The 14,191-nt window shown below is 34.1% G+C and overlaps 1 protein-coding gene across 1 annotated transcript in view; it reads right to left on the bottom strand.

Annotated features, from left to right (window-relative positions):
* Positions 1-2,151: 2,151 nt before the first annotated feature.
* Positions 2,152-14,191, bottom strand: part of LOC117114937 (QRFP-like peptide receptor) — a 21,253-nt gene continuing 9,213 nt past the window's right edge. The window contains exons 2-3 of the mRNA XM_033258566.1: positions 5,320-5,577; positions 2,152-4,755 (exon numbers count right to left, since the gene is read on the bottom strand). Of these exons, the coding sequence (XP_033114457.1) occupies positions 3,710-4,744 (1,035 nt within the window). The 5' untranslated portion in view covers positions 4,745-4,755; positions 5,320-5,577 and the 3' untranslated portion in view covers positions 2,152-3,709. The remainder of the gene's footprint in view (positions 4,756-5,319; positions 5,578-14,191) is intronic.

Genomic DNA, 14,191 nt, shown 5'->3' with positions numbered 1-14,191 from the left:
AAGCCCTCTAATGCCCATATTTGGCACTTGGCGGGAATTTCGTTATCCTTGAGCAGCCAATCAATGCCTTGGTGTGGCGCTTGAAAGCTGCATTGTGACGATATGAAGGTTAGCTACAGCATCCGATGTTCAAGTTCCTCTATATAGGTTCAATAAACTAATTCCTCCATGGTTCAAGCATGGACCTATTAATAAGATTAATAGGTCCATGGTTCAAGCAAGGTCCAGTCCATGGTTCAAGCTATTTATTTATGATTTTAGTATCTATTAATACGGTAATAACAAAAATATGTTGCCTCGGAGTAACAATAAGGATGCTGATATTTAAATGCACCAGCGCCATCAATCAACGGAGCAGTCATCTGAATGACAGCTGTGTTTTTGTAGGTCCCTGTACTAACCTTGTACCCATAAATTCATCAGTCAGATAACACTTACTATATAAATATGATAAAATAAAAATTCAGGCCTACTCATTTGTCCGCTTGTCCTTCACATTCAGCTCGTAGGCGCGCCTACTTAACTTTCGTTTGTTTTGTCGTTCAACTTATCAATCGTCGTGTTCCTGCAACCATTCACAGCCCAAACACTACCATTATCACGTGTGTTTGATAATTATAATAAATTCATTTTTAATTTAATTCTGATGACATTTTTCATGTTTAGAGCAAGGCCTACCTACCTAACTTAACACTCTGCAAATCCTTGTACCTTAATGCTAATTTTTTTGTTTTTAATTTTTATGTGTAGGCCTATTTTGAATTAAGTGCATATAAATTATTATTTCAAAATTTAGTACTACTGTATTATTTTTAAACGTAATTTAGATAGTATTATTTTTGTTTTTATTATTATGTTGACAGTGTATTTTGGATGTTTGTACTATCTTCAGCATAAATATATTGTTAATGTCACTGAGTTGTTATAGTAAAATTTTGCTTAAGCTGCCCCTGACCATAATTTTTGTTGTACTGTACCTTTTGTAAATGTGTATTGGTCGAATAAATAAATGAAATGAATGAAATGATTTCTGAATGGATAAGTCAATAGATAAGTAACAAAATAAGCAAGTAAGCATGAAAACAAAGACATAATAACATTTTCTTCGTTCATTTTGTAGGGTTCTCAGTTTAATAACGACGATTTAGACGTCCATATACAGTACCAGTAGTGGTTTCAGACATTATACAACATTTAAAAAATTATACATGGCCTGTTAAGCAGGACACTCACTGCGTCATACACCGATCTTACGACCGTCGGCCGACTAATCCAACTCTACTCCCTCGGTGAGCGCCAGACGACGCGACACTGTCTGCTTATTGTTGGTGGCATTCTGAACGGATCGTCATTAAAAACGATCAGTTGCGCGCGCGCGTTCTCCAGAACCGCATCGGCATACGACCGTCGGGCAAAGTTAGTGCCCGGCTATGTAAAACTGAAGATGTATAATAACAATATAAGACAAATCATCCATGATAATTCTCGTCATTATCATAATCGTCGTTATCGTCTTCATAATCATCATCGTCGTCTTCGTCATCGTCATCATCCACATCATTTTCGTCGTCATCATCATCGTCATCGTCATCACCATCATAATTAAATCATCATCCTCGTCCTCATCATATTCATCCTCATAATCATCATATTCATCATCATCATCATCATCATCATAATAATTATCATCATCATCATAATCATAACCATCATCATCATCGTCATCATCATCGTCGTCGTCGTCATCAACATTCATCATTAGGGAGATTTTGCAACCTTACGGAAACGATAACAAATACCAATAGGCCCTACGTCATTATCATTATCGTCATTCGTACCTAAAACATTCTTGTAAACACAGTACGAGCTTTTGATCTCTCATTCGTGCATAAGACCACGTACCGGTACGTTGTGACAGGTATGATACTGTAGGGCAGGGTTGTCTAAAAATTTGATGACGTAACCGTATTGGTATTGTTTTCGTAAGCTTACGAAGACTCCCTGTATTAAGCCTATTATTATTATTATTATTATTATTATTATTGTTATTGTTATTGTTATTGTTATTGTTATTGTTATTGTTATTATTATTATTATTATTATTATTATTATTATTATTATTATGACTATTATTATTATCATTATTATTATTATTATTTTTACTATTAGGCCTATTATTATTATTATTATTATTATTATTATTATTATTGTTATTTAGAAGGGTGATCTATTCAGAAAAAATTTATATCACAAGCGATCAATTTTTCTGGATTATTCAACTCTATGGAAATGATACGTTGTATTGTTTCATCACGAACAGATATCATTTTAATTACTCATATCATTCATGTGCCTACCGTGCTCAAAGTGTGTTGACTCTTGGCACGAAGTCTCAAATTTACGATATTTAGGAAGGGCATACACTGCGTCATATGACGGTCGTACGACCATCGGCCGACGAATTTATATCCGCTCTCTATTATGCGCTTGACGACGCGATGCCTCTTGTTGGTTGATGGCAGACTGAGTCGATAGTCATTAAATCGATCCGTTGCACATACCTACCTGTCGACCGTCAGCGCAGTGTGTGTCCGGCTTTGTAGGCCTGTCACAGGAATTCCCCTGCCTTCAGTGAATTCGGCCACCAATCTGCTGCACGTAACTTCCCATGTGAATTTGGCACTTTTTACCAGAGGGTAAAAATCAAGGAGTAATGCTGAGAAGGCCGAATTTACTGGGCCAGGATGAACTCCCTTTGACACCGGCCGTCTACCGTCGACAATCCATGATTCTAATATTTAACCATTGAATATTTTCATGGTATTATTAGTAGGCCTATAAATATAATTACGATATTATTATAAAGTATATGTGCCGTATTCAAACTAACATACAGTAATGATAATGATTTCATTGGAATTGTTGAAGATATCGATGGACTGAAATAGAGTAAAGAAATCTACCTCACATCCCGATCTATTCAGTCGCCATTTTTGTCAAAGCAGATAATAAATCTGACGTCATTAATGGCATATTGAATAACACTTATTCCTTTAGGAATAATAAGTTCACATTAACAATCCTCAATATCATAATTAAAGAGCTTAAAAAAGAAAAATAATGATTTTTTTGAGATTAATATGATATATTTCTGATTGTATCATTACATATCTTTCTTTCTCGTAACCTGTTATCATTGACTTGCTGCAGCAATTCATCGTGCGTGTTGGAAGGTCGGATTCATCAGAGGAATCAAATTATCTCTCAATTTAACTACCAAAATTACAAATAAAAAAAACTTGCTTTAACTAGTGTCAAAACAACGACCACACCCCTGTCTCCATATTACAATAGAACACTGGGCTTCTGTGGGATGCACGTCTGTTTGTAGGACAAGCGTATTATTAGCGATGTTCTGATTGGTCAGTTTGATTGACACTCCGGAAAGGTCAATTTGGCCCCTTGTATTCGGCCCCTCATCTTGGACCTAGTAATAAAGTATCATGAAGCTAGCTCCATGGTACTATACATGGAAATATTTAACTAGGCCTATATGGATAGGCTGACAATGTTATAGCGTACACAACATAATACGGTAACATGTCCGTGGAATGCTTGACTCATTGTTCCAAAAATATTTTCTATCGTCTGCGCAATTTTTCGCCGTAATAAGACTTATAAACTTTTACTGGCGGTTCCATTATGATTTTTAGACAAATGAAGAAGTGCGAACTGTTTCTTGAGTCGATGGTATCAACTTATGTTTGTATGTAAAACAATCCAGTCTGCACAACATATAATGACGAAATTTCCGACTTATCACGCATAAAATTAAAGGATCTATCGCTGCGTTGATAATCGATAGGTAGAACCCAGCCATGTGGAACTTGTATAGTAAACTCCAGTTTTTGTTAGTAAAGTTCAATACGTCGTGGAACTCTCGGACCCATTCCGTAGATATGTACGGAGACCACGAAGCGGTCACAAGTAGAATTAGCGCGGGCATGATGACCGCTAACTTTCGTCGCCTTTTTATAAACGATGGCTGTACTCTTAAGTTTGTCGATCTTAATAGTTTTATCATAATGTTGAAATAACATCCACATGTTATAACTAGAGGCACTATATTAAGGATTACTAGACGCATTGATTCGTAAACTTTGGCGGAAGTAGAACCAATCACAAACATTTCGCAGGTATAGTAACCGTTTAAAAACAGGGTTCCCGTTTTGATGTAAGCGGGAATTGCGAATGAAATAGCTACTGCCCAAATAAGTGCTATGCAAAGCGAATGTTTGAGAAAACTCTGTTTGCGATCACCGGGTCGAGGCTTCCAGCAGAATACTGCCCGGTAGCGTTCAATTGAAAGCGCCATCAATGTGTTCACAGATGCCGCCTGAAAGATGACGAACACAGTGTTGATGATTCTACAAGACGCAACAGTCCATGGAAACACGTAACTTGAATCAATAGTCGTCATCCACAATTGGTACGTCGCCATTATGCCAATAACTGTCAAATGTAAGATGTCACAAACCGCAAGGCTCAGAATGAAGAAGTTTGGAACAGTCCGCATGTCTTTTGTACGGATAATAATAATAATCAGAACACTATTACCAATAAAGCCAGTTATTACAACAAGCGAGATGAACAAAGTAAAAAACACAAATTTGATGCTTATTTCGTCGTTTAAGCTTGGAATATACGTCCCATTGATCCATTCGTCACTTCCATTCTCTGCCATATTGTAACACACTATAAATAGAGGTAAAACAAAACAATTTAAGGTTTGAACCACTTTATCTGATGATGTGAAATAACTAAAATTTCATACCATTATTTTTTGTATATTAACATGCCTTATATTAATATTATCATTAATCAGTTATCTTATTTTCATGTAAAAGTCTTAATTCGACTTATTCTCTTTCAAGTTCATTTCTTGTTAATTGCAAACTAAACAAAATACGTACGATAGGACGTAAAAGAATTCGAACTTTTGCTGTTTTCAGTTATTAATAATAGGTCGATTTATAAGGGGAAAATAAATTAAGTGCCACGTCAAAATATACAAAAGGTAATGTGAAAGCAAAGAAAAAGCAGAAAAAATGATGCATAAGACTCAAAGAACAGAGAAACAAAATTCTATTCTACCAATTTCAAATTTGCTATCAGTTTTAAATGTAATACAAATTAATTAAGCACAACAACACTCATGCTAAAAATATGGAGCACGAGATTCAATAAAATGACGGCAAAATGTGTCATGTTGATGCAGAAACTGTACTGCAACAGACTATACGACTGATTATTACAAACCTTTGTGTCTTCCTTTGCAAAAACTGGTTAGAATACTGGTTTGACGACGACGTAGGTCAAGACTCGATCACAGTCAGATCGATTTAGTAGATGAGTAGGCTGGTTGAAGCTCCCGTAATACAGTTCATTTCAGTCAAGCCCTGTTGGATAATCTCCCCAATGTTGGAAACTTCAGAGGGAAATGAAACTACACGTTTTCGTTGATTACCTTTGTCGGCTCAAGAATTAGAATTGCTTGTTCACATGTATCGGTTCAACCTAAAGGTGAAGTAACAAGAATCAGATATAAAATTAGATACTTTTCTTTATATTTCTGCATCTTTATGTTTGTATGTTGTAAAAACATGATTTACCTCATTAAGTTGTATTTTGTTTTTAATTATAACGGTTTACCATCTTTGAGTATAATGCGCTTGCGCAGATATACACTATGACGTGATAGTGGAATTTTTCTGTAAAATTAAATGTGTCATGATTAATTTTAGTTTATTTTGTGGTTGGTTTTCCATGGTTTTAGTTTGTCAAAAATGTGCATGTAGATTTAAATACCATGGTTTATGTCTTCTAATGATCATACCCGATTTGAAAACTTCATTTGGTGGAATAATTTAAAAAAAATAAATAAAAGTTCAAGTTTCAAAAATATTATAATTGTAGCTTTGCAGCTAAATTAAGATTGATACATTAAACAATAGACCGGGTCTATACATTGCACAAAGATCTCGAAACAAAAATACATAATATAGTAGCGTAAGCAATATTAAGCCCTATACATTAGGCCCCTAAATTAATAAAATCAAAACCAAAGTCTCTTGAGTTGCAAGCATTGTTTCAGGAATATGATCAAAAGCTAATAACATCTGGTATACTTTACATAAACTATGTATAACTATAAAAAAATATTTGTTTCTATAAAGATGAATATGTTATACTTCCGCGAGCAAACACTTCATTATACGTCACAATGTACAGCTAAATAAAACCTGCCACAATAATTTAAATGGAAATCGTATTCATATTAGGCCTATTCGATATAGAAAAATATTAATAAGCATATTTCAATATACTGTATGAGTAGACAAAGCAACCTCATTCTTCCAGAAAATAGTAAACAACCAATAATATAAACCACTATACGGAGTTATACAGAACTATCCCTATCTTTTCCATGTTTCATGTTTCAAGTTTTTGTTAATAAGTAGTATTCAAAATGAATCTCTCATGGAATCCTGTTTTGTAAGTTAATAAACCGCAATGGAAATATGCAATATAAGCTTGTTTTTTGAGGATTTTTTTTGTATAATAAATTGTTCTTTTGAAATTAATTAAATGACAATGAAATTAATATGAAATCGAATCCATACATGAATATTATTTTGCAATTTGCTACTGACAGACTATCAAATTTATTTGACAAAAACATGGGACATGCCTAATAATCATGAAGATATCACGTCATGACCATTATATAGGCACATCATGATTATATATGGGCATAAAAATAATCTCTGTGGGTGGGCTTTAGTATGTGTTAGTAGAAACAATAGTAATGCTATTTTTCGGGATACCGAAACGAATTATTGGTATTTGCTGTGGACATTATTTCCATATTATTACCCATGATATTTATTGGCTTGGACATATCTGGCAAGTGGTTTATAGCTAACAATAAACCAATTTGATTGCATATATAAATCTTTTATTTTGGTGTTTTCGTTTCAAGATTTCTCATCAATCTTTCTAACGTATATTTTCTGTGTAATATTATACATCACGGTGGAATGGTTTTTATTGCTATAATTAAAAAAACACATAGGGTTTAGATCACCTGCCATTAGTTGCAAGTTTTGTGTCTGACCTACTTTTGGTATCAAAAGAAAAAGAACTCATCAAAATCATCACATTTTATAAATAAGAATTAAAGGTTAGCTTAGCATAACTTAAAATGTGAAACTAGGTGTCAATACTGGTGATTATTGTCAAGTTGAAATGTAAACGGCGTCACTGAATTATGTAGACCACTGTTGCTAAGGGCTCTTGAGTGACCTGGTGTATTGCTGGCTGCTGAGAATCACTTTAAATAAAATAGGACAAGCATGTATCGTGTTTATAGGCTTATATTGACCATCGAATTAACTATTTAAAACAAGACGGGAAAATTTAAGTAGGATGGCATAGAACCACTTCTTGATGGACCTTTCCGAAGTGTCAATCGAATTTAACGAACACAGCAATCAGAAAATGTTCTGGATTATGAATACGTGCATGTCCCACAACACACCATTTTATTTTTTATAACTGTGCGTTACGCTGTCGTATTGTGGGACATTATTTGAATTGGGCTTAATAAAGCTGTTTTTGGTTGTCGGAAATTACACTATCAGACTTAAATGTGAATGTAATTTTCTTCATTCCGATTAAAAAAAAAATATCACAGTAATGCTACCAAAATTAGGCATAGGCCAACCAAAAAAAAAAAAAAAAAAAAAAAAATACTCTGTAATCTAGTTTTACTCAGTATGAAAAAACAAACCTGGCAGTACAAAACTGAATTGTGTTAAGTTTTACCAACACATGCAACAATCGGGTTCCGGCCAGTTTCCACCTGGGCCTGTTGCCACCCGGCCTTTTGCCACCCGGCCCGTTGCCACCCGGCCTTTTGCCACCAGGCCTTTCGCCACCCGGCCCATTGCCACCCGGCCCGTTGCCACCCAACAATGATAAGGAAAACAACAAAAACAACAAGGATAACACTAATAATAACAATGACGATAACGACAACAATAAAAACCATCATAATATTGATAATATAGTTGTTTTTGGTTGCCTGAATAACGTAATAATATAGCAGCCATTAAGGTCTAAATAAATTAACGTCAATTTTGGATTTGAATTCATAAGCATGCATATAATTTGATTCATCACTCTATACGACGATCACAGAAGAATTATTTGCAACTATACTTTCAATCTAAAATCAAATTGAATGCAATTAAAACTTCAACTTAGACCTACATAAGATACTGTGCTTTCTGCTTTCATTTGTCTCGTAAATTCCATATCGGATATTGCATCTTGAGAAATAAAAATAAGGGTTTCAACTGTGGTTACGGAAACTATAACAACGGTTACGTCATAACTTTAGAATTATTGAGCTACCGTACTTTTTGTATCAGAGTCAAGTGTATATTTAAAATTTATACGATCATTAATAATAATGCAACTACTGTATTTCAATAAAACTATCGAATTCACTCCGACCGTCGGCCGATGATAGCCTACCCTCTCTGCTTGTCTGAGCGCTTGCTGACTCAACGCCGTCTGCTACAAATTTGTCGTAACGATCCGTCGCACGCCTCGTAACAATGCAGTCTCCATGGAGGTACGTCGAATACCGTTGGCCGACCGAGCCATATCTCACGGCTTGCGGTCTAGTAGACAAGATCGTCGACAGTGTGCGATTTTCGAAGGTATAGCGAAATAAAAAAATAAATAATAAAATAAAACGATGATGTGTAGAGTTATTCGTTTTCATTATCATTTTCATAATCAATTACCGGTATTGCTTACAATGTTGGAGCAAAGCTGTCCCCTTTCGGAAACATAGGCCTATAACGGGGGTGAGACAGACTGGTGTGAATGCAAATTGTATGAGTAGAGCCGTAAACCATGAACCTAAAGCCGGTAGCACTCACTGCGTCGTACGACCGTCGCACGACGAGTACTCTGCTCCCTGTGAGCGCTAGACGACTCGACACCGTCTGTTGATCGGCGGTGTCAGTCTGAACGGATCGTCATTAAAATCGATCCGTTGCGCGATTATATGTCCTTCATAGAATCGGGTCGGCACGACCGTCGTTCACAGCGAGTGCCCGGCTATTGAAGGTACCTACTAAGCTCACACATTGGTAAGCTGCACCGATATTGCTCTGTGCGATTTAATTAACATGTTAGAAAGCCTAAAAGAAAGTATAATCAATCTTTGAATTTTAAGTAAAGTTAATACCATATCTCTATAATTGAACACAGCATCATCCAAGCTTAATATTTATAGGCAAAAGCATGGTTTCGACCTGAGATCAATGACTTCAAAATTTTCAGGATCTCCAATTTCAGATTTACATCTGAAAGAATCTTGCCACATGGAAATCTGATAATAATAGATAAACCTACAGGAGTATTATATTATTCTGATACGCGTAATTTATCTCCTATCTAACACATTGTATGGATTAACCACAATGCCATTTGACGATTTAACTACGGTCATGATACCGAGTGAACACACGATTAACACCCTTTGATATATAGTTATTACCGCGTGATATTTTTAAAATAATGTTACAATATGCAGATGCTGTTGAAGTTCAAATAAAATATAAAGTTTCTACGATGTAATATTATTGGTATACAATTCATAACTTCATATCTCTATTATCATGTAAAGCAAATAAAATAGATAGGCATAACAAATACGCCCAAAAAATTGAATAAAGAAGAGAACAAAATTAGAGGCAAATCAGTGCCTCTATAATATAGGCAAGTAAACCACTTATGAATGGGCAACTGTGTATAGGCCTGTATTAAGTACCGTGCCGTACTCACGCGAATTACACTTTTTTTTCACTTTTGAGAGGCGATTATTCAAACAGAGTGGAAAAGATGGGGCACTTATGGAAGTAGATGAAAATTAAGTGGGTGCTTATGAGAATTTGGGAAATTTAAGGGACGCTTTTTGAATGAAAAAAAAAAACATGTAAGGACATCTAGAAACCGAAGATAAACGAATGGTTCTGGTGCAGATAATCGTCCAGAGAGCATGCCGTTTATTCAATTAATTACGGGGAGCTTATATTCCCACGTTAGGAAGGGCGCTTATTTAAACGGGCGCATATTCGCACGAGATACAATACTTGTAATTAGCTTTAAATTCTCAATTTTCAATAATATAACAAACGTATAAAAAAAACCTCTCCCTTTTTGTATACCCATAATTTACCCTTCAAATTTAAGGATTGTGTACTAAAAAGTAAATTTATACTAATGCATTTTGATCTTTGTCTCCTGGAAGCTATTTAACTTACTTCATCTTTTCAAATAATTTATCCATGCAAAGTTTTAATGGGATAAATTAGAGTTTTTAGATTTTTGACAGATTTATTAACCACATAATTAAAATTAATATATTATGATTTAAGAATTAAATGACTGTTGATGATGTCTAGCAAACCCCCTAATAACGTTTCTTTAGCCAGCATATTAAAATGAACGAGTGTCTATATTAGGAACGCACAGTTATTACCTGTATTGCTGGGCGCCATCAACTCAAATACACTTAACAAAATTGACTTTTGATGTTCTTAAGAGCAGATAAAAATGCAATAAATTACGGCTGCTGCGGTTTACCCATATAGGTCTTGTGCTTCGTGCTGGTCCAGCGGCATCTTAAACATCTATAATACGACATGCCCATAATTTTGTACAAAAAATAACAAATTACATAGGAATTCTTATGGGAATTATCGGTAATAAAATTGTTCTCAAAATTTAACCGGCTTCTTAGGAAGGCCGTGAACATTATCGAACTTACTGTGAGAAAACCTAAGCCAGACTAATTATACTGCCTATTATAAAATCTAGGAACAACAGCAATTTAATTAAAACGTTCAACAAAAGTTGAATGAAACAAAAATCAAAACAAATAGGATTTCACTTATTCACAGACTTTTTACTAATAGGCCTAAAGCGATTATTTAATTTTTTGCATTGCATGTGTTTTTTATTTTTTTTCTCTATATTTTTAATGTAATCTTCAAATCTTTTAAATCTTTGAAAAATTGGTATGTTTGCTTTGTTTGTGTGTGTGTAATAATAAATAATAGGCCTATTGATAATGATTATGAAAATACAATTAATGAGTTTTTAAATTTTTTTTCTTGCTATTATGGTTTTTTATGTACTTTTTATGCCTTTTGTACTGTAAATATATTTTTGCACAATTCAGTTTGTAAAACTGCAATCAAATTATGTTGTCATTTTAAAAATTTAATTTTGAATAAAGATACTTCGATATTATATTCACAGCTTATTAAGTGTCAATGGAAATAACAGGAAATCTTTACACGTCCATTAATTGTCGAGGATTTTTTTTTTCATTCTAATTTTATTTGCAACGGATAATTCAGCCTACATTGATAAACTAAGCAAATTCTAAAAGTAAAAGATACAATTATGTAAAATTTTTTGAATATCACAAAATGGTGATCTTTTCAAATGTACCTGTACCTCGCACATCAGGCCAATGAATAAGTGTTTCACAGATCATTACTGAAGATTGACGTAAATATAAAATAATTTTATAGGTTCAATGTGTTAATGAATGGTAGTAATGATTTTCTCGGTCACATTTGAGACGTTTAACACTAGGCTGAAAAATAATCATAAAAACATTTATGCTTTGTGTTATGATATAAGATAACTGATTTATGTTATTTATCATCTTTAATTATCACCAGTGGAGGTGTTTCTCCATACTGAGTTACTATCAACTGATTTATGTTCAATATCATCTTGTCAAGTTCCATTAATACTCACGGGGTAAATATACGATGGGTTCAACTACATCAATTACTATATACAGTGCCCACTTAATGTATTAGGCCTACATATTATATACATGGGTGTATTTCTTTTATTGAGTATTATGTAACTATATATATACAACGTGCGCGTGTTGTTTCTATCAATGCTCCGGGGCTTTATCCCTTATGACCCATAACAGACATTAACGACACACAATTTTCATGTAATTTCGTTTGTAGATGCTGACCTTCAAAAATGGGCATTGATTGTTTCGGATCTGATTTTTTTTTTCTATAACCTCATCACGTTACCTGGTGTCGAAGACTTTCTGCTGCGTTGGGGATTTTGAAAGAATTGCGTTTTTGCGATTCTCATCACGTTACCTGGTGTCGAAGACTTTCTGCTGCGTTGCGGATTTTGAAAGAATTGCGTTTCTGCGATTCTGTAGTGCAGGTGGCACACTTCATGAAAGAATGAATTAGGAGATCATGTTGATTCAAGTTGTCACAGTAACGATGAATCTTAACCTCTGGGCTATGAATGATATGTTTTGGCCTAGGTTAAGGATTATTATCATCATCATCACCACGCACCACTATCACAATGGTCGTAATCATCATCATCATTATTATTATCACTATCACCATCATTATCATCGTTATCATCACCATCATTATCATCGTCATCATCACCATCATTATCATCCTCATCACTGCACTGCAGAAATAACAAAATTATAAAGGTAATGCGTCTTACATCCTTCATTTCATTTTTATTTCATGTATTCAACATTTATTCGACCATTTGTAAGCAAAAATGGAAAACTAATAAGATAAATAAATGGAAGTCACTGATACATAAAACTGGTAATGGGAATTCGTCCCCGCCACCCCTCTTCAAAGACAGTAAATACAACATTTAAAATGAAAACAGAGAGTAATACATTTCGAAAGACTATTTATTTCTAATTATAATAATTATTTTTAAAAATCACGATTATGATTTTGATTATTATGATTATGGTAATAATAATTATTCGGATGATATAGATGTTATGGTATGCGGTTAATAGTGATCCGTTTTTATTAACTAATATAGGCCTAATGATAATATAGAACAAAAGAAGAAAGTACGAAGATGTTGTATTTTGATTAAATATGCATGTCCAAAGAAATGGTGTTGTTCATCATATTATTGATTACTTTCGGTGGTTTATATGCACAAATTAGGCATTTGTAATGTCTGTCTAATGACAGTAATCGGTGATCATGGTTCACATTTTGCCCTAGATAATTCTACAACTTTGCTTTCTGTTAATTATAGTGCACTTAAAATGCCGGCAAAATTACAAAACAGAACATGAAAAACGACCGTTTCATTGTAGTGTTTTGAAATAAAAAAGAGAGATTTCAGATGGTCAACATGATCAGAGATATATGTGTACATCTATCTTCTCTTTTTCTCCTTATGATATACAGGGTTCATTTCTAATATACTTTAGGAGACTGCGTCATTGTTTTTTCTGGAAGATTGTTTCTGATATTAAATGCACCGTAGTTTAAGTATATAAAGTGATTATCTTCGTCGACAACTTTCTTCATTCCGATTGGTATATTTTAAATGTTGTTCTAAGTGTTTAGAACTATTGATTACGCAAACGTTCTGTGAGATCTTCAGATGCAATTTGTTTTACCCTAGATCTGTTACTCTGAAATTCGTAGGCCTAATTTAATGGTCGACTGAATTGAAAAGGTCGAACACGGATTGATGAAGCCAAATATCTTACTGAAATCTTGTTCTATATCATAAAGGGATTGTTTTGTTTGTTTTGTCTTTGAATGTTTATCGTACAATATGACGTTTTTGGTGACGTAATCTATTGATTTTCATATCCAAAATAAAATGATGTTTGATTGTTCTTGAATGATGTGGAATTAAACAAGGACGTTTTGCACTGAGACAAGCCACCACGTGAGTCCCCAAATGTTATCATAATTTGGAAAGTCATAATTTTTATAGTTATATATGTAGGACAGTTGACATTTAACGGAACATAATATTATTTTTCTCACAAATATCTCGGTCGCGAACTTTCACAAAGATGACAAGGGAGCAGGTGCTACCAGTACCAAAATATTATGAAGAAATATTTTTTTTCAACTCTAGTTCAATATCTATGTTTTTCTCCCCTACTCCGGTACCTCGGATACTCATCACACACACACCCACACCCACACACACACACTCCCCCACCCACACACACAAACACAAACACAAACTTATATACATA

Source organism: Anneissia japonica, unplaced genomic scaffold (genome assembly GCF_011630105.1).
Source record: "Anneissia japonica isolate Jap-2015-1 unplaced genomic scaffold, ASM1163010v1 scaffold288189_len579620_cov203, whole genome shotgun sequence".
Classification (NCBI taxonomy): domain Eukaryota; kingdom Metazoa; phylum Echinodermata; class Crinoidea; order Comatulida; family Comatulidae; genus Anneissia; species Anneissia japonica.
Note: the sequence above shows the minus strand (reverse complement) of the source record. Positions and strands in the feature narration are given on the sequence as shown.